This window comes from Vulpes vulpes, chromosome 3 (genome assembly GCF_048418805.1).
Source record: "Vulpes vulpes isolate BD-2025 chromosome 3, VulVul3, whole genome shotgun sequence".
Taxonomy (NCBI): Eukaryota; Metazoa; Chordata; class Mammalia; order Carnivora; family Canidae; genus Vulpes; species Vulpes vulpes.
This window is the reverse complement of record NC_132782.1, coordinates 90,499,550-90,520,212: the sequence shown is the minus strand read 5'-3', so window position 1 is coordinate 90,520,212 and position 20,663 is coordinate 90,499,550. Positions and strand designations below refer to the sequence as shown.

The 20,663-nt window shown below is 47.5% G+C and overlaps 1 protein-coding gene and 1 pseudogene across 7 annotated transcripts in view; one reads left to right on the top strand and one right to left on the bottom strand.

Annotated features, from left to right (window-relative positions):
* The window catches only part of CHLSN (cholesin), a 145,159-nt gene extending 128,803 nt beyond the window's left edge, over positions 1-16,356 (bottom strand). For 2 of the 7 annotated variants that reach the window (XM_072753344.1, XM_072753350.1), the window contains exons 1-2: positions 16,240-16,356; positions 6,054-6,183 (exon numbers count right to left, since the gene is read on the bottom strand). In XM_072753344.1, coding sequence (XP_072609445.1) covers positions 6,054-6,182 — 129 coding nt within the window. In that variant the 5' untranslated portion in view covers position 6,183; positions 16,240-16,356. Of the gene's footprint in view, positions 1-6,053; positions 6,184-6,409; positions 6,507-15,436; positions 15,550-15,671; positions 16,103-16,239 lie in introns of those variants that run through there. The other 5 variants (XM_072753351.1, XM_072753342.1, XM_072753345.1 and 2 more) reach the window with 5 other exon arrangements.
* On the top strand, positions 13,198-13,682 carry LOC112929293 (ATP synthase subunit d, mitochondrial pseudogene; annotated as a pseudogene).
* Positions 16,357-20,663: the final 4,307 nt, after the last annotated feature.

Genomic DNA, 20,663 nt, shown 5'->3' with positions numbered 1-20,663 from the left:
TTGACAACTTAGCATTCAGTAGTCACAAAGTAGAAAACAAAACAACAGTGAAGGGGAATTTCTGCTAAAAAAAAAAAAAAAAAAAAACCCTCAGGCTCCCAGGGACCTGCCTATAAAGATTAGCATCCTCTCATCCCTACTAGTTTAACAACAAAAAATCTACTGCCAGACCAGTAATATTTCTTGAAGCAAAATACCATTAGAATGAAGTATTTTGGCTCTGAGTAAATTTTCAAGGCCATAAAGTTCATATCACTTGATAATTTTATAAAGTGCTTATTGGCTTGATGCCTATGTAATTCCTATCCCATTTTCAAGATTACAAAAGAAGGAAAAAAGATGGTTCATATGGAGTAGCTGTGCTTCCTTCCAGAGAGAAGCAACACTGTGACCGGTCAGAGTGTGGCAGTGCAGAGTTTGAGCCACCTCCATCCCCAAGGTCACTGGCCACACTCCTATATGAAAATGCAAGGGGCACATGAGGCTGCATTGGGAGCCAGCCAGCTTATGCACAGCACATCACATTCTGAAAGGACAGTGGCTATTATTGTCAACATGCCCTGCAGACTTCAAGAATGTACTGTCATTCCCAACACAGGACAGTCTGCTCAACAAATCCGAGGTCTTTCTCCCAAGCACATCACCAACATTTATAGTGTGAGAACAGATGCCAAAAAGGAGCTGGTATATCCCTTATACGGTGCTGGGCATCGCTACCAATGCACATGGCTGAGCACCCCACTGACGGGCAACTCACCGCCCAGTTACAGTAGGGGCTGGGCCAGGCAACACTGCAGGTCCCAATCTTCCTCGTATGCTCCAAGAGGTAACCAGATGCAGGAAACCCAGGTGTGAGTCTTTTCTCTATCCCAGCTGGCCGGGTGACTGAGCAAGTATCAGCCTCTCTGGTCGACTCATGTGTGAAGCCAGGACAACAGCCATACCCAGGCCCATGGCATCCCAGGGCTGCTGAGTCCCATCAGAACTTTGGTGAATGGAACGATACTCTACAAACATGGGTTCTCACCTGCGAGACGGAGAAAAGAGGCCCCTGCTCACTGCCAGCCACCCCTCCTATCTCCAGGCAGCCAAGGCATGTCCCGGCAATATTCCCTCCCACAGGCTTGCCAAGGCATGCAGTGGCTGACTGGCCCTGAGGTGACAGCCACATGATGCCATCTCCCTGTTGTGTGGCTCAGTGCCTGGGACAGAAACCAAATCATGGAGTATCCTCAGGGCGGGGGTGACCCGTACGAGCAACATCTCCAGCCCTTTCCTTTGACGACTAATAATGGGGTCGCAGCCCCTCTGTACATACCTGCTGCCTGAAGATTTAATCCTCGCAACCCTCCCATTGAAAGGGGTCCAGCAACTTGCAGGTATGACTGTCCGGCCCCTAAGCCCAGGCTCACAGGAGGGTTTCCAGATGCCAGGAGATGATGACTGGAGACTCTCTGGTCCAAGGCATCATCCTTGGAAGAGAACAGGCCTGTGGACCCCATCCCTGACCTCCTGGGTCCCCTGTACAGCATGGCAGTGGGAGAAAGTGTGGCACAGGCAATAGGTCCTTAGTAAGGCCTGTGGCCATCCAGCAAGAACCAGTTACCAAGGCACCAGGGAACACATCAGGAGGGCTCTGGCCCACCCTGGGAACATCACAAACACTATCTCCAAGATCCAGACCTACAAGAGCCTGGCCAGGTTAACGGGCTAGCGAGCCGTGCAAACAATGCAGTGAACAGGAAGGAACACGAGGTTCAGAGTGCCCAGGGCTACATAAATGGCTTTCTAGTTCCAGAGTGCATGAAAGCCAGAGATGAGCCTGCTGGGTGTGCTGAGGCCCCACCCCCACTCCCCCAGTGGGACGTCTGGCTCTGAGGAGGCTGCCCCAGGGGCCAGAGAGGGCCAGCACTGGAGAAGTTTCAGCCCTCCTGGCATAGGCTCAGGGCACTGGTGCTGTGGGAAGTGGCCACACAGGGTCCCATAGGCCTATGCAGACGGACAGTCCCAGGAGGATGACACAGTGGTCCAAGTGGGGACAGAGGCTTCTCTGTGCTTCATGTGGATTCCGGAGGTTTATCCTGCAGCCAAGGCAGTGCGGGGACAACACAGTACTTTTCCACGAGCTCCCAGGGTAATAGGATGTACTCTCCAGGCCTGGTCCACCCGTCTTCCTTTAAATTAGGTGCAGTGTTTAATGTTCTCCCTTTTAAAACTGCCTGACAGGGATCCCTGGGTGGCTCAGCAGTTAAGAGTCTACCTTCAGTCCAGGGCCTGATCCTGGAGACCCGGGACCAGGTCCTACGTCAGGCTCCCTGCATGGAGCCTGCTTCTCCCTCTGCCTGTGTCTCTGCCTCTCTCTCTCTCTCTCTCTCTCTCTCTCTCTGTCTCTCATGAATAAATAGATAAAATATTTTTTAAAAATAAAATAAAATAAAACTGCCTGACATCACTTTTTCATAATTTCCCACGAGAACCAGAGTGAAGAAACACGGTTATTAGCACAGCTGAAGGTGTGTCCTCCCCCAAGAGTCTCCACTTCTCTGGGTGACCGGCACCAGCAACATAAGAAGGGGTCGTCAGGACCCAAGTCCACAAGCACAGCACCTCACTCAGACACCCACCTGAAAGTCCTCCCTGGGCCTGAAAACACGCTGGGCTTCAGCTCCTTGGGGCAAAGGAGAAGCACCAGCTGCCTGTAGGCAGAGGGGTTGCGACCCCTTCTGGCTAGTCTCAGAACCACACCGACTCTCCTCCGCAGCGGCTGCCAGCAGCCACCCAAGCCTCCACACCAGGGGGAGCAGAAAACTGAGTCCAAGCGCACAGGCTTCTACCAGGAGACTCCTCCATTATGTTACATACCAAACTAAAATCCAGTCATTAAAAGAGAAACCAGAAGCTCCTGTTTTGTTTTTCAAATTTACTGCAATCAGTATGTACTTTAATAACAAAAAACAGGGGATCCCTGGGTGGCGCAGTGGTTTAGCACCTGCCTTTGGCCCAGGGCGCGATCCTGGAGACCCGGGATCGAATCCCACGTCGGGCTCCCGGTGCATGGAGCCTGCTTCTCCCTCTGCCTGTGTCTCTGCCTCTCTCTCTCTCTCTCACTGTGTGCCTATCATAAATAAATAAAATAAAATAAAATAAAATAAAATAAAATAAAATAAAATAAAATAAAATAAAATAAAATAAAATAAAATAAAATAAAATAAAATAAAATAAAATAAAATAAAATAAAATAAAAATTAAAACAAATAACAAAAAACAGTCTCATACTTTTAAAAAACAACCTGAACTTAGCAAGAGTATCGGCTGTGATCTTAAATTCTAACTTGTGCTGACATCCACTATAAACCCACACTGTTCTGTGGGTCCTGCCTCGTGACCAGCAGCTAGCAAGCAGATACTATCAAGAAAGGAAAGCTGGAAGTTTTATGACAAAACTTAAAATCACCAAGGTGATAGTATGGAGTTTATTTTATTTTTAAACATTTATTTGAGAGAGAGCAAGTGTGTGCTAGGAGGGGGGAGGCAGGGGGAGGGATTGCAGAGGGGAGGGAGAGGGAGAATCTCAAGTAGACTCTGCACTCTGTGCAGAGTCTGACAGGGGGTTGATCCTATCACCCTGAGATCATGACCTGAACCAAAACCAAGAATCAGATGCTCAACTACTTGAGCCACCCAGGAGCCCAATAGGGGTTTATTTTTAAAAAACTGGAGGAGTAGGGATCCCTGGGTGGCGCAGCGGTTTAGTGCCTGCCTTTGGCCCAGGGCGCGATCCTGGAGACCCGGGATCGAGTCCCACGTCGGGGTCCCGGTGCATGGAGCCTGCCTCTCCCTCTGCCTATGTCTCTGTCTCTCTCTCTCTCTCTCTCTGACTATCATAAATAAATTAAAAAAAAAAAACTGGAGGAGTATAAAAGAAGCAGTCAAGTATCCTAGAAACAGCCCAAGACAATCATATGTAATCAAAGAAGGAACCAGGGGCAGACTGAACCACCAAATGGGAGCTTGAGCTCTGAATGCCAGCTTGCATATGGGATCATGAAAGCAGGAAGAAGAGACACAATCAGGGCTCAGGTAGTAAAGCAGAGAGTAACAAGAATTGGCCCAGGGGACACAGGTCTGCTAAGAGCCTGCATTCAGGACATGATGTAGGCACCAGTGAAACTAGTCAGGCATCCTCATACTGATGCCATGCAAACCACGAGACTTCCACATACAGGAGTAGAGTGGCCTTGTGATCAAATGAGCCGCCAGACCTGGTGGCTTCTCTGTCAAAGAGCACACAGGGAAGTGGTAGCTGGGACCAGTCGGGGTCCTGAAAGCCAGCCAGACTCCCTGCCTACCCCAAACCTCCTGCAATCTGTGGCAGCAGCTGAGAGATGTCCCCCAGGCTCAGCTGAGTAACTTCTCTCTGCACACACCTGCACTCACTGTGCCACCCCATGGCTCCTTGACTGCTATGGCCACTGGGAGATGAATCAGCTCACACCACCTATCAAAAGCACAGCAATGCCTAAGTGGATGCAGTCCTCAAGTGATCTGGACCAAAAGTCATCAAACAGGGCACATATGCCCTGAAGGACACTGAGACTCACCCAGGCATGCATATGGGTGGTCTCAGGAGTGCTTTCCTGGGGCCCTAATGCCATGTGCACTCATCCTGAAACTGCTCTGAGAAAAGGTCAGAATGTCCTGCAGCCTGGGAGTTGGCTGATGTCAGGTGGGCCCTTTTGGCTTCTTCCCCCTTCAGCACAGTCCTTTACCCATTTTGTGACAGGAAAAAGCCACCTGTGAGGGCACCTGGGTTGAGCATCGGACTCTCAATTTCGGCTCAGGTGGTGACTGCAGGGTCGTGAACTCCACTCAGTCTGCTTGGCTTCTCTTTCCCTCTCCCTCTGCCCATCACCTGCTCATGCACATAACCACACACTTTCTCTCTAAAATAAATAAACTAAAATAAACCTTAAAAAAAAAGCCACCTGTCATCCTGAATCTTACTAGGGAACACTGCTAAGGGCATAAATGCCTCAGGAACACTAAACAAAGACACAGCTTGAAATACTGGTGTCGCAGAAGTCAACCTCAGTAACTAGCCAGCAACACATCCTTGACCCAGTCAGGTGGTTTCTAATTCTTTCTTCAAAAGAACTGAAGGACTTAGTCAAGTTGTCACCTAATGGCAGACCTTTAAAAATAAATTTTGATAAAATGTGTCCCAAATCATATTCACTGTTTCCAAGTTTAAGGAATTAAGAATGCCACGATGACCAAACTTCCATCCTCATTCACTTATGTTCAGGGCTTACAGGCAAGCATGGGAAACAGGAAGAAAAGCCACACTCGGCCTCGTCCCATCCAAGCAACAGTGACACTTGCCCACAGATGCGTGTGCAGGAAAAGCCCACCATGTCATTATATGATGTACACTTGACCAAATTTTACTTCATGTGCAATAATTTGTCAGAATTCACAATATCTTACACCATTTGGATCAACTGCATGCTAGGAATTGTAAAGACAGCTCAATAAAAAAGAAAAATGTTAATACTTAGAATATGGTGGTAACAAAAAACAAATTTTAAATGCATATACATATTTTTCTGGCAGACTTACGTCAAGCTAGACATGAACATTTTTATGTTAAGATCTGAATTCTTAAATACAGATTCTCAGGCCACACTGCATATCACCCAGGGTGAGGCACCCCTCCTTGTGCACCATGCTGGCTTAGCCCTCAGAGCACCAAACGGCCGCACCACCCAGCCACTGCCACTGGGTCCAGCTTGTCTTTCAAATGCCCTTTGCAGCACAGCACCCCAAATAGCAGTCTGGAGATCTGGTGGCTGAAGAAAAGCGGTCATGATGTTTGAACCTAAAATTTACTGATTCTCTTATTTGTCTTACGGCGGCTCCCAGAAGGCACTGAGTATGTCCACATGTAACTTGGTCCATCCTCTGCTCCCAGACAGACACCAGCAATACAATGCCCAACTCTCTCCCTCCTAGCTAGGAAACAATGGAGGCCATGGGGCTCCATGTGCACCTACCTCAGGGTACACTTCTTTGGTGCCCAGTGTGACTTCAGGCACCATCAGGATCTCTTTTGCTGATGCCTTCTTCAATTTTTTGTTCTTTTTCTCTGTCATTTCGGTAACTTTTCTCTTCTGTTTTGCCATCCTGCAACAGAGAAGGTAAATTGCTAAATACGTGGGAAATAAAAGGTCTCAGGCCACAAAACATTTTTTATAAACAAAGGAGGATGAGCACTCTTCCATTATAAAGCAAGTACAAAGGTATTTCCAAAAATATAATACAAGTTAAAAGAAAGTCAAATCCCCCAGGTATACTTCCCCACCGGATGGGGAAGCTGCATCATCTCAGGCCACAGGTGACCATCACACACCCTGTCGCTGGGGCATTCGGTCACCAACGGGTGGAGGGGACCACGATGTTTCTGAAATGGCTGCCTCCTCGGATTGTGGAAGAAGTACCAACTGGGGCTGCATAAAAGGAATGACACACAGTCTGAGAAGTGTCTGATTACATACTTTCTCAAGCATAGTAGCATCTAGAACTCCATGTAAAAGATTAAAAAAAAACAACAACCGTGAATTCTAAAACCGATTTCCTTTGTGGGATTGTGCCATGGGAGAACCAAGAAATGGCTGAATTATCAGAACCTGGAAGCATGTCAGAGAGGTCATAGTGGAGAGCCCTCCACTGAGGGGTACTGGCTACTGCTGGGACCTCTGAGAGGATTCCTCTGAAGGAGAAAGTCTAAGGGAGGATGTTGAGAGTAAGGGGACATCTGAGGAAGACATCTAAGGGAGGACTTCTGAGGGAGGACATCACGATGTCTGTGGGAAAGACATCTGAAAGAGGTCTGAGAGACCTCTGAGGGAGGGCAGCTGAGGCAACATCTGAAGGAGGAAAGTCTGCCGGGGGGGGGGGACAAACAAATCTGAAGAAAGGACATCAGAGGGAAGACACCTGAGGGGAAACATCTGAAGGAGGGGCATTTGAAGGGGGGGGACACATCTGAAGGGGGGATGTCTGAGAGGGGACATCTAAAGGAGGGACATCTGGGGGGGACACATCTGAAGGAGGGACATCTGGGGGGGACACATCTGAAGGAGGGACATCTAAGGAAGGACCTCTAAGAGAAGGCATCCGAAGCAGGAATTATGAGGGAGGACATCTGAAGGAGGGACATCAGAGAATGAGGAAGACATCTGAAGGAGGACATCTGAGGGAGGATGTCTGTGGGAAAGATACTACTTCTGATGGAAGTAGTCTGAGAGGGGATCTCTGAGGAAGGACCTCTGAGGGAGGGCATCTGAGAAAGGAATTCTGAGGGAGGGACATCTGTAGAGGGGACATCAGAGGAAGGAAGGTCTGAAGGGGGACCGTCTAAGGGGGAACATGTGCAGAGGAACATCTGAGGGGAGACCTCCGAGTGGGGAACCAGGCTGATTCTTAGAGGGAGACATGGGAACTGAACCAGCTCCTGCTGCTGCAGTGAAGGCCACTGTTGGGTGGCACTGACCACAACAGCAGCAGGAGCAAGAAGTACCACCATCTACTCCCCATCCCACCTCACCTCCACCCACCCCTGCTCCAGTCTCCTCTGTCTGCCCTCTTTGTGTAGAGCCAAAAAGGAGCTGGAAACAGAAAAGCACTTTGCAGAGGCCCACAACCTATGATGTGAGCACACTGATGCAGAGTATAAAAGGTGCTTTTGGAACTGAGATAATAATTTAATAACAAGCACCTGTAAACATATACATACTACTTTTTATACACGTGGTTTTTAGTAGGAACAACCCAATCGCACATCAACAAAGGATTAAATAAATAAATCAGAATAAATCAACAAAATGGAAACCGACTCAAATGAGATAATATTACAGATACAGAATGGAAAATATAGAATACTATGTGTAGTATTACACAATTTCATTTTTAAGAATATTGAAAATAATAATAGAGAAAGCATATAAGATAAACATACAAACACATATATACACAGACTTATGTACACATATATATAAAACGTCTGAAGGATATAAACAAAACTTTTACCTTTATTTATATCCAGGGGTGGGGTTACAAGGGACTTTTTTTTTTTTTTTTACAAGGGACTTTCTATTTACTTACAGCTCAGTTTCATTTCTTTTCAAGGTTTTATACTTGAAAAAAAAAAAAAAAAAAAAACGAAGAATATATTTTAACACCAGTCCTTTACAAGGCCCACTAATAACAGCTTTTATTCTAACAAATTATGAAAATGTATTTTATTTATCCTAAACTCACTCCCAGTGGCTTCATCCTCCATATTCTAGATTTTATAGATTTTACATATATATGTAAATTATACATTTATCTATTGCATAGTTGTGTCCGTATTTTTTTAAACTTAAAAGATTTATTTATTTATTCATTTATTTATTTAATCATGAAAGAGAGGGGCAGCCCCGGTGGCGCAGCAGTTTAGCGCCGCCTGCAGCCCAGGGCGTGATCCTGGAGACCCTGGATCGAGTCCCACATCAGGCTCTCTGTAAGATGCCTGCTTCTCCCTCTGCCTGTGTCTCTGCCTCTCTCTCTCTGTCTCTATGAATAAATAAATAAATAAATAAAATCTTAAAAAAGAAAATCATGAAAGAGAGAGAGAGAGAGAGGCAGAGACATTGGCAGAGGGAAAAGCAGGCTCCCCATAGGATCCAGGGATCATGACCTGAGTGGAAGGCTCAACCACTGAGCCACTCAGGCACCACATTTTTTTTTAATTTAATATTTAGTAGACATGCTGTTCAAGGCTGTATATATAGATAAAGGGACAGAAACCCAATGTCTTTTTCTCTTGACACCAGAATTCATTTTGGATTCTATCAACAGATGTTCAAGAAATATAACTCACTCATTCAACAAATATTTTTCAAGACCCAGTTCTGTGCCAGGCACTATGCTAGACCCTATGAACACAGGGCAAACAGCACAGCAAATAAGAGCCTTGATTTCGTGAAGCTTCCCTTCTAGTGGGAAAGACAGTCCTATTTACTTAAGTAAACGAGAAAACACTTTCACATGGGGATAAATGGGGTCAAGAAAATAAAACGGGGCAGCCCCGGTGGCACAGCGGTTTAGCGCTGCCTACAGCCTGGGGTGTGATCCCAGAGCCCGGGGATCGAGTCCCACGTCGGGCTCCCTGCATGGAGCCTGCTTCTCCCTCTGTCTGTGTCTCTGCCTCTCTCTCTCTCTCTCTCTCTGAATAAATAAAAAATAAAATAAAATAAAATAAAATAAAATAAAATAAAATAAAATAAAATAAATAAATAAATAAATAAATAAATAAAAGAAAGTGAGCACAGGTGACAGGCAGGGAGCCATGCACAGTGGCAGGAGGACTCTGTGAAGCCACTGGGGGACCAAGCAGACAGCACAGGCAGAGCTAGGGGAAGTGCAGGCAGTGCAGCAGTTACTGCAGGTGCAAAGAGGGGCAGGGTGGGCAGGTGCAGGAAGAAGGCCGCTGAAGGTAAGCAAAAGCTGGGTGTGTCCTGAGCACGTCCTATCACTGTGAACAGATGTACTGAAATATACATTTCCCCCAAAGCAAAACTGTTTCCACAGGGACAGAAGGGGAAAATGACATCAAGGTATCAGCTGGTGGAATGAAGTACACATACACGGTCACCCAGCAATCCCACCACAGGCTCGCTCTGCTCCTGTGTCATCACTTGCTGGTCACTGTGTCACCGCCTGCAGAATGCTAAGCAGGTACTAGGAATTGCTAGGCTGGAGCAGGCATTCCAAAAGACCTATCCACATACAGCTGACATGCTTGGGGTGGGGGTGGGGGGGACACAAATACAGGATACATCAGAAGATGGCAAGTGCTACCCAAAGCCAAGCAGAAGCAGGAAAGCATTATGGGAAGGGCAACAATAAATGTAAAGGGCCTAGAAGCAATGCAGACATAGAGAGCCCAGATTTGGGTTCTAAATACCAATCTCTATAAAATAAAAGGAGGGGGGAGGGGCATGGTGCAGAGCTCATTAAGACTCTAGTCTGGAGCAAGTGAAGTGTAAGGTGAACCTAAGCTGTGCTGAACATCCAGGAAAAGTCAAATGATCACAGGGCCATGTCAAGAGGACCAACATCAGCATGGAGGACTCTCTCTGCCCCATCTGGGGCTGTAATGTATTACAGCACACTGAGATAGTATTACTGTTGTGGAATCAGAAAAACTGCAAGTTCCACAGTCTTTAATTAAGCCTTATTTTAAAAAAAAGCATTTAAAGCCAGAGGCTACAAATTTCAATTAGCAACGTAATAAGAAATCTTGAAAGAACAAGAGACTGTTGACACAGGGGCTTTGAAAAGACAAAGGACTCTATCAGCCAATTACCTTCTTGGAGAAATAAGGAAAGTTTAGCAAATATTTACATACCAGTTACCATAAAAGTTAAGTTAAATCTTTATTCATTCTGTAAGTTATCATTAAAAAGTTTAATCACTAAGTCTATTTGCTAAAAAGGGAGAAAGACTTTTCCATATTATGAAAAGGTTTCTTTAAACAGTTCTAAGAGATGGTGTCTTGTCACTTTGAGACAATCAATGTTTGTGATAGAAAATGACATTTCCTTACATTTATGGCCAGTGATTTTCAAAAAGGGTGCCAAGACAATTTAATGGGAAAGAACAGCTTTTTAACAAAAGGTGCTACTACACCTGGACTTCCACATGCAAAAGAATGAACCGAGAGCCCTACCTCACACCAAACACAAAAATTAACTCAAAATGGATCAAAAACCTAAATGTAAATCTTTAAGACCCTCAATTAGGCAAGAGTTTCTTAGACATGACACTAAAAACATACGCAACAAAAAAGATAAATTGCAGACTCCTCAAAATTAGAAATTTTTGCACTGCAAATAATGCCAGCAAGAAGGTGCAAAGTGTCCACTATGTATGAAGAGTTCTTACAACTCAACAAAAGAGACAATCTCTGGACAAAAAGATCTGAATAGAGATTACCCCAAAGATGACACACATCTGGCCAATAAGGGCATGAAAAGGTGTTCAACCTCATCATCATTAGGGAATGTGTATCGAACGACACGCCACTTCATAGTCACTAGGTTGGCTATAATCCAAAAGATAATCATAAATACTGATGATATGGAAAACCTGGAACCCTTCTTCACTGCTGGTGGGATATGAAATTGTGTAGCCACTTTGTACAACAACCTGGTGGATCCTCAAAAAGTTAAACGTGTTGCCATATGCCCCAACAACTCCACTCAAGGAAATGAACACATCCACATAAAAATTCAAACACTAATGTTCATAGCATAAGTCATAACATCCAAAAGGTGAAAACAACCTAAATGTCCACCAACTGATGACCATTTCACAAAGTACGGTATGCCCATGAACATCATTTGGCAAAAAAAAGGAGTGTAACACTGACAGGATAAATCTTGAAAACATTCTGGTATGTGAGAGAGGTCAGTCACGGGATACTACAGATTGTATAATTTCATTTGTATGAAATTTCCAGAGTGAGTAATTACAGAGAAGGAATGTAGCTTGGTGTTTGCTCAGGGCTGGCACAGAGGGCAGGGGCCAAGAGTGACTGAATAGGTACAGGGTTTCTTCTGGGAGAGGGAAAATGTTCTGAAATTAGGATGTAGTGATGTTCACATAACTATGTAAATACACTGAAACATGCAGAGAAAGAAAAAAAGCCTTCTAATCTCTCTCAAACTCTTTGTTATAAATTTAACAATATGTTGCCCCTGTATTGGTTTTACTTCTTTCTCTTTTCTTCCCCTTAGCGGTGACGCTATTTCAGAGTAGTTATGGGGTAGTGTGAGCATGTCTATGCATCTGGCACACCCAGAGCCAAAAATGTTCCTCAGTAGCCTCAGAAGAATGCCAAGGAAACAAAGGGAGGAATATACCTGCTAAGGAGGGTGCTGAAGAAAGCAGCCTTGGGGGAGTCTCTCGGCCTTCCCCTGCAGACCAGGGGCAGTTAAGTGGGCCTGGCACCATTACCTCAGAAGGAACAAGACCCCTCCGTTCTGTGTGTTTTTTTTTTCCTCCTTGGCCTTTCTGTAAAACATCTAGTCACTCATAAAGCTATGCCAGCATATGTTCTCCCCATATTTGGTGGCCAGGAGGAAGGTCATGGGGAGGGGGCTGGGGTGTTAGGAAAGCTAATCAGAACAACGGTGACAGTGAAAATTGACTTACCCAGAGCTTACAATGTGCCAGGCCCTGTTCTAGATGCTGTATACATGTGAACTCCGTTCCTCCCGTGGCCGGTGAGGGTGGCACAAAGGTGAGGAAACCAGGACCGACTAACAGGGAATGCCTAGAACTGATAAAGCCGAGTCACACACTATGCTCTGGAAGTCTCCAAGTGATCCCAGTTCGAAAAGCTGAAAAGCTGAAGAATGACAATGCTTGCCTCTGAGGAGTGGGCCAGGGGCAGCTGATGGCCACTGGCTGTTCTCTTTTGTCTCCTGCTACGGCTGGAGGGGTTTAGCTCTATGCATACATTACTTAGCTAATTTGATAGGTTAAAAATGCCATTTTTTTTTACATAAACGATTTTTAAAATTTTATTATTCAGGGTTAGCCAGAGAATGATGAAAAGGCCATTATCATGCCTGCTGACAGGAGAATAAATTAGCACAATCTTTCTAAAAGGTAATTTTATAACACTTATCAAGTGCTTTGGCCTGTAATTCCACTTCCAGGAGCTTATCCTGTTGAAATAATCATGGACAGAGATTCATATGAATGTGCTACAGAGATTCATATGAATCTCTGTCCATGATTATTCATCAGGATAAGCTCCTGGATGTGGAATTATATAAGGATGTACAATGGATGACAATGCTTCTTCAATTAAAAAGTTGAACCCCATAACTGTCCAACAGTAGCTGAATGGGAAAATGAATGACTCACTGGTGCACAGGAGCACGCCTGCCTTGAGAGCACACAAAATGTTCAGTCAGAAGTAAGAGCTCAGAGTACAATATAAAGGGAAAAGATGGGGTGTAAACTTAGGTATGTGCAATATGATCCTCAATTTGTAAGAAAAAATGTATACAAATATGCACGAAGAAAAAACTAGAAGAGGCTGTGGACTGTGGGCTGCCGGGGTCGGTGAAGGATCTCAAGATGACTGGGCAAAAACTTGTTCTAAAAACCATTGACTGGGTAGCTTTTGGGGAGATCATACCCCGAAACCAGAAGGCCATTGCCAACTCCCTGAAATCCTGGAATGAGATGCTTACCTCCAGGTTGGCTACTCTTCCTGAGAAATCACCTGCTATCGACTGGGCTTACTACAAGGCCAATGTGGCAAAGACTGGCTTGGTAGATGACTTTGAGAAGAAATTTAATGCCCTGAAGGTTCCTGTGCCAGAGGATAAATACACTGTCCAGATGGATACTGAGGAAAAAGAAGGTGTGAAAAGCTGTGCTGAGTTTTGTCCCTCTCAAAGGCCAGGATTGAAGAATATGAAAAAGAGCTAGAGAAGATAAAGAACATAATTCCATTTGATCAGATGACCATTGAGGACCTGAATGAAGTCTTCCCAGAAACCAAATAAGACAAGAAGAAGTATCCCTATTGGCCTCACAAGCCAACTGAAAATTTATAAACTTGAGTTGAGGAGAAAGCCCCGGCTCTCATATTATAAACATTGGACATTAAAAATAATGATATGGGGGAAAAAAAAAGAAAAAGAAAAAACTAGAAGAAAATACATTACAATATTAACATTTTAGGGAGTTAGAATTACAAGCATGGTTCCCCCTCCTTCTACTTTTCTGTAATTTCTACAACAAAAGCAGAAACACAACACTTGAAGATACCAGCTCAAAAGTGTTCAGTGGAGCAAACAAACACTTCCACCACCAGAAAGCCAAGGACCCACGTCAGACACAGAGACCAGCTAACTACTGTATAGGTGAGGCTACAGTCACTGATCAGGACGAGTCAGCACCAACAGGCTGAGGCTGAGGCTGCCGGGTCTCCAGGGCTGAAAAGAAACCCCATAGGATCATAAAAAGATAAATAAATAAATCATCCTAAAGGAAAATAGTCTTAAATCTGAACTTCCTACCTGTAGCCAGCCCCCAATGCCCCCTCTCACTCAGCGCATGATACCTCTGATGTGTCCTGTCAGGCTGCAGAGAAGGTCACCTCCCAACTCATTGGGCCAAGAGCCCCTGGAGGAGAGTATGGGCCCTCACAATACACAACCCTTGAGGAAATCAGTGCACAGAGGCCAGGAGCGGAATCCCAGCTCCTGCACCAAAACTGGGACTTTGCTCCTGTTCATTCTGATCCAAGACTGGTGTGTGTTCCGGCTTGCCCACTCAAAAATGGCCTCTAGGTTTTGCTCTCTTGGTACCTTGCCCTCCTTTCCCCCTCCCTCCAAAGGCCAAACTTGAAGCCTGGTTATTACTGCAAAAGCTGCAAAAATCTCATTCACCATACCCACCTCCCATCTTTCCAGCTCACCCCAACCCCCAGCACCCTGGGGTCCCATAATCCTTCAGCCTCGCTGGCAGTCCCCACCACATTTCCCCACCCCAGCCACTCGCCTGGACCAGCCTCTCCTCTCTCAAACCTCCAAGGTCTTCCCGTTGTCTCACAGGACCTGAATTCCTGATCCTAAAGGAAATCAAAGCAACCGCAAGGAATTTCCACAAGCTCTCACATCTACCCCTTACCCTTCTCTCCTGTTGTGATGGAGTCCTGCCACATTCCGACCAAGGCCAAACCCTCCTCTAGGGCGCTGGGTTCCACACCCCGCCTGCACAGGGACAGCACTGAGTAATCCCCCTTGCACACAGTTCCAGCCTCTCTTCTACTCAACTACAATTTCCCACATTGTAGAAGCTCTCTTGATCTCACGCTGTTCACCTACCTCCCTGCGCTGGCTGTAACCCTTTCCTCCTGTCCTCTCCTGCCTCTGCCGCTCCAGCACAACTGTTGTCAGGATCACCAAGGGTGCCACCCTAAGGACAACAGCTCCGCCTGACCACACTAGCCAGGCTCCTCTCTCTGCTGGTCCTCAATCTGGACCCACCAAGACCTGAACAAAACATCAGTATAGTTTCTAACACCTCCAGGCCCCATCCCTACAATTACCCCGGGCCCCTGAAAAAGTGCCTAAGAAGTCAAAGCTACCAAAGAATCCAGCCAACACCAGAAGCTGGGGCCCAAGCAGGCAGCCCTGGGGAAGGGGACAGCCGGTCAGCAAACCTAGATGGGGTCAATGGACTGGCCCCCTGAACCCGTGTTGTCCTGAGCCTACGGGGTGTCACCCCTCCTTCCCGTCCCTACTCCCTCAGTCACTGAGGACAAATCCAAGGTGAGCTCAGCTCCCCCTCCGCTTATCCCTACAGCGGGTCATCACTGGTCACCAGCCACTGCAGTCGGCTCAGTCCTCGCAGACAGGAAATCCCACCGCAGGTTCTCCGGGCGGGCGGCACCTGACGGCCCACGCTCGCTTCTCTGTCCACACGATTTCTTATCTTGGCTCCGAGACGGACTCCAGAGGTGCCTTTTCGCGCTCCCTGGTGGCCTCCCGACACTCCGTGCGCTGCGCGCGCCTGGTCCTCTGGCGAAGGGAGCCCACCTGGCCGTGCGTAGGGCCGCTCCGGGCGCTGGCCCCGAGGTCGCCGCCAGCACAAGGCCTGCTCAGGATCCTCCCGTCGGCGGTCCTCCCCTCCGCGTCTCTCAGGAGCCCCCGGCCCACGCTGCAGGGCTCGGCGGTGCCGGACGCCCTCCCAAGGCTTCCCGGTTCGCTCGCTCGCTCGCTCGCTCGGGGACAAGCCCGCGACCTGAGGCAGGCCTGCGGGCGCACGTGGCTCCCCCACCCTCCGGCCCGAGTCGCTCCACCCGGGTGTCCGCCGCGCCCTGCTCCCTCACCGTCCCGCAGGCGCCCGCCGCCCCTTCAGCACGCAAGCGCCCCGGGCCGCCGACGTTCCCCGGGGCCCGGGCGGGCGGACGCGCGGGACCCCACCGCACGCCTGAGTCAACGACGGTGTGTGGTGACGAGAACGCCGGGCTCGGCGGGAACAGCGCGGGGCAGCGGGCGCCTCGGACCCCGCGGGGCCCCCCTCGACCGTCCCGCTCCCTCCCCCACGTGGGAGCCGCCCCGCGCCCAGCGCCCCGCGCCCCCGACCCCCGGGTCCTCCGCCTACCTGCGCTCGGCCGCCAACGCGGGCTTCCGGCAGGCGCCCCGCCCTGGGGACACGGTCCCGCCCCCCAGCGGCGTCGCCACGCCCCTCCCTGGCCAGGTCCGGGTACGGACGCGGACCGCTAGCGTCATCCCTGGGCGCCGCGGGTTGCCGGGAGCCTCGGGTTGCCTAGCAACCTCCCACGTGCGGGCTGCGGGGACTGTAAGACTGTGCACCCTGTTTGCACGCCGCACAGGCGGAGCCTCGGGAATGCGGTCGTCTGCCTAGGGGTCGCCCGGGCGGCCCCACGTGGCTGGCAGGTGCACGAGTGGGGTGACTGTCGCTGCCTCGGAGCAACTGGGGGTCTGGCGACCGGAGCGCCGCACCGGGAACAGGTGCAGCTCCGCAGCGCCTCCCCTGCTTCTAGGTGCGAGGGTAGCCCCCGCGTACGCAGGCGCAGCTCCGGTCACTCGCCGCGCTCCCGTTGGTGCAGATGCGGGTGCCGCTCGGGTCCCTTCCCGTCCTCACCCGGGTGCGGGTGCGGGTGCGGGTGCGGCTCCGCTGCGGTCACTCCCCGCCCACCCAGCGCGCACTGGTTTGAGCATGTCCAGCCTTGCTGACCTCGGGAGAAACTGTCCTGCTTTCAAACTGCCCCGAGGCCTCGTGGCCCCAAGGAGAAGACTTCATCCTATAAGCTTAAATAGCACATAATGCCATGTAAAAATATATAAATGTATAATACATTGTTTAGTTTTGCCTTTTAAGAAAAGAGCTCTGGCAGCCGGGATGGCTCGGCGGTTTGGCGCCGCCTTCAGCCCAGACGTGATGCTGGAGACCCGGGATCCCATGTCGGGCTCCCTGCATGGAGCCGGCTTCTTCTCCCTCTGCCTGTGTCTCTGCCTCTCTCTCTCTCTCTCCCTATGTGTCTGTCATGAATAAGTAAAATCTTAAAAAAAAAAAAAAAAAAAAAAAGCTCTGATAACGGAGGGAAGGGTCATTCAAGTCAGCCTCCCATTAAGAATAGAATATATATATATATTCGTTTATATATATATATATATAATCGATATGTATATAATCGTTTAAAAATAACTGTTATGGGGAGCCTGGATGGCTCAGGTCGAGATCTGGAAGTCCCAGGATTGAACCCCAGGTCCTACTCCCTGCTCAGTAGGGAGTCTGCTTCTCCCTCCCCCTCTGCCCCTCCTCCCAGCACGTGCACTCTCTCTCTCTCTCAAATAAAAATAAAATTCTTTTTTTTTAATACAATCTGTTTTTTAAAATTCTGTTATAGGGGTACCTGGTTGGCTCAGTCAAGTGGAGCATGTGACTCTTTTTTTTAATCTTTTATTTTATTTATTTATGATAGTCACAGAGAGAGAGGCAGAGACACAAGCAGGCTCCATGCACCAGGAGCCCGACGTGGGGCTGGATCCTGGGTCTCCAGGATCGCGCCCTAGGCCAAAGGCAGGGGCTAAACCGCTGCGCCACCCAGGGATCCCTGGAGCATGTGACTCTTGATCTCGGGGTCATGAATTTGAGCCCCACATTGGATGTAGAGATTACTTAAAAATAAATAAAAACTTTAAAAAATACTAATTCTGTTTAATGCCATCAGAGTGCTAATTTTACAGTGAAATATTCTTACAGGTTAAAAGGAAAGTCAGAGTAGTACACATGATATTTAGCAATATTTTCCACTCTGGGGTCAGTCGGTTCTGGAAGAGGTAGCAGGAAGGCTAAGAACCTGAACAGAGATTGACAGCTTGGTGGGCTAGGGCTGCTAAGGGAGAGGCTTCTTGGAAAATGTCCCATCTCTGAGCTGAGACTCTGAATAGCTACACGGAGTGAATATGAACCAGAGTAAATCAGCTTCGCAGGGACTTCATAAAATCCGTATTAAATTCATCTCAATTTCTAAAACTGCATTCAAGTGATTCAGGGTTTATTGTTGGTGCTGCTAGCCTGCTCAAAAAGGGTAAACTCTTCCTAGAAGAATAATATCCTGTGGGCCAAACTATAAATGCTCACATATTATGTCCAGCACTCAATAGGAAACAGCTATGTGCACAAGGAGACAACACAACGTGATAGAAAACCAAGAAAAAGCACTTTCACTGTACAATGGATTGCTGGCACACTCACCCAATGTTGTAACTTCATGGATCTGAAAATGTCCAGTTCCTGATGAACAGCTCCAGTCACCTGCTAGCACAATATCCATGGCCATGTGTTCAATTTCTAAGGCCGGGTAGCACGTCAGGAGCTTCTTAGCATGGTATGTAATTCTCTGCAGCAGAGGGCATGGCTTTGCGCCAAATTCTGGGGGATGGTGCCAGGGACCACAGTCTCATCTACCATGGATGTACCTCTCTAGCTCTATTAGACCTTCCAAGTTATATGGCCCAAATCCAGGACAGCTTATGCCACATACTGATCTGCTACAGAGTCTTTCTTTGTCTTATGGCCTCACTGAAAACCAACAGACTTCCAATAAATGGATGGTGGTCGTATTAAATATGATCTATGCTGCCTCCCAAATCTAAAAGGCAGAAAATTGTATTTCTTTTCTATTTCTGCATAACAAATGAACACAAAATTTAGCAGTTTAAAACAATAAATTAAGCAGCTTCATGTCACAGTCTCTGAGGGGTATTCTCAGTCTCCGGTATTCTCAGGAATAGCCCTGTGCCTCTGACTCACTGTCCCTCACTAAGCCACAGTCAAGGTGTCTGCCAGGGCTGTGGTTTCATCAGAAGGCTTATCTGGGGACAGTCCATTTCCAAGCTCACAAGCAGCTATTGGAAGGACTCATTCCTCAAAGGCAACTGGGCTGAGGGCCTCAGTTCTCACTGGCCATCAGAAAAAGGCCTCTCTGAGTTTTTTGTCATGGGGGACCCTGCGCAGGCAGCTCACAATGCAGCTGGCTTCCCTGGGGCGAGTGAGCAAGAAGGCACACAAGAGGGAAGTCACAAGCTCTTTGTAACCACATATTGTAGGATTCTATTTACATGAAATGTCCAGAACAGGCAAATCTGGAGACAGAAAGTAGATTAGTAGTTGCCCAGGGCTACTGTTGGAAAAGAATGGGGAATGCTTAATGGGTATGAGTTTTCCTTTGGGGACACTGAGAATGTTCTGGAACTAGATGGTGGTGAGGATTGCACATTGCAAATGTACTAAGTGGCACTGAATTATTCACTTTAAGATGGTTAAAATGGTGAGTCTTGTGGGTTTCTTATCACCATGAAGAAAAGTGTTTCTGTTCCTCCATAAATGTGGCTGTTTGTTGGTGTCTATGAGCTTCAAGTTGCAGAGACCCTCGTCCCAAGATCTTGGCTGAACTTTGTTGAAGATGTAAGACAGGAGTCCAAAAGTTAAGACTGCACAAGTATTCTATTCCTCCCAACACTCCTACCTCATTCCCACCTACCTAACCTCACGTAGGTAGCCAACTTCATTAGTTTCTGGTTTATTCTCTCTGAGCTTCTTCTAGCAAAAACAAGCAGATGTGTGGCTACTTCTTTCCCCTCTTCCCTATGCAGAATGCAGCAGTGCACACATTCTTCGGCACCATGCTCCTTCAAGCCAACAATGCATCCTGGAAAATCGTCCATCACTTTACAGGCATCCTCTTATTCTTTCCCACAGCTTCACGGGGACCCACGGGTAAATTTACCATGGCTCAATTAATCAGTATCCATACACAAGTGTTCAGTCTCCAGCTGTGCAATTCTAAACTGTGCTTCAATGAATAGTCATGCACTTTGTACTTTACTATTGTAATTACTATTGTTGGTGGTACACCTTCAGGGTAGACTCCCTGAAAACTATATTTGGATCACCAAATATAGTTTTGCTGGGTATAGCCAGATTTTCCTCTATGATGGCTGACATTTGGCACCTTCACCAGCAACGTGTGGACATATCGCTTGCCTATAGCCTTGTCCACAGAGTATGCTGTTCAAGTTTGGATTTCTGCTCATCTAATGTGAGCAAGACCTCAGTGTGGTCTTGATTTGCATCCCTCCCAACTCAAGTAAAGTGGAACATCCCTATCTATGCCCCAGCAGCATATGCCCCGGGGTCGTCATCATATACTCTTGTGTCATTTCAACCATCTTTCTATCCAGTTTCTGATCTTTTTTCCCCCTCGATGTGCACATTCTTTATGTATTAGAAATATCAACCTTGGGCAGCCCAGGTGGCTGAGCGGTTTAGCGCCACCTTCAGCCCAGGGTGTGATCCTGGAGACCTGGGATCGAGTCCCATATCAGGCTTCCTGCATGGAACCTGATTCTCCCTCTGCCTGTGTCTCTGCTTCTCTCTCTTTCTCAGTGTCTCTCATGAATAAATAAATAAAATCTTAAAAAAATATATCAACCTTTATCTGTTACGGATGTTGCAAATACCTTGTCCTGGTTTGTCACCTGTCCTTTGGTCTCACA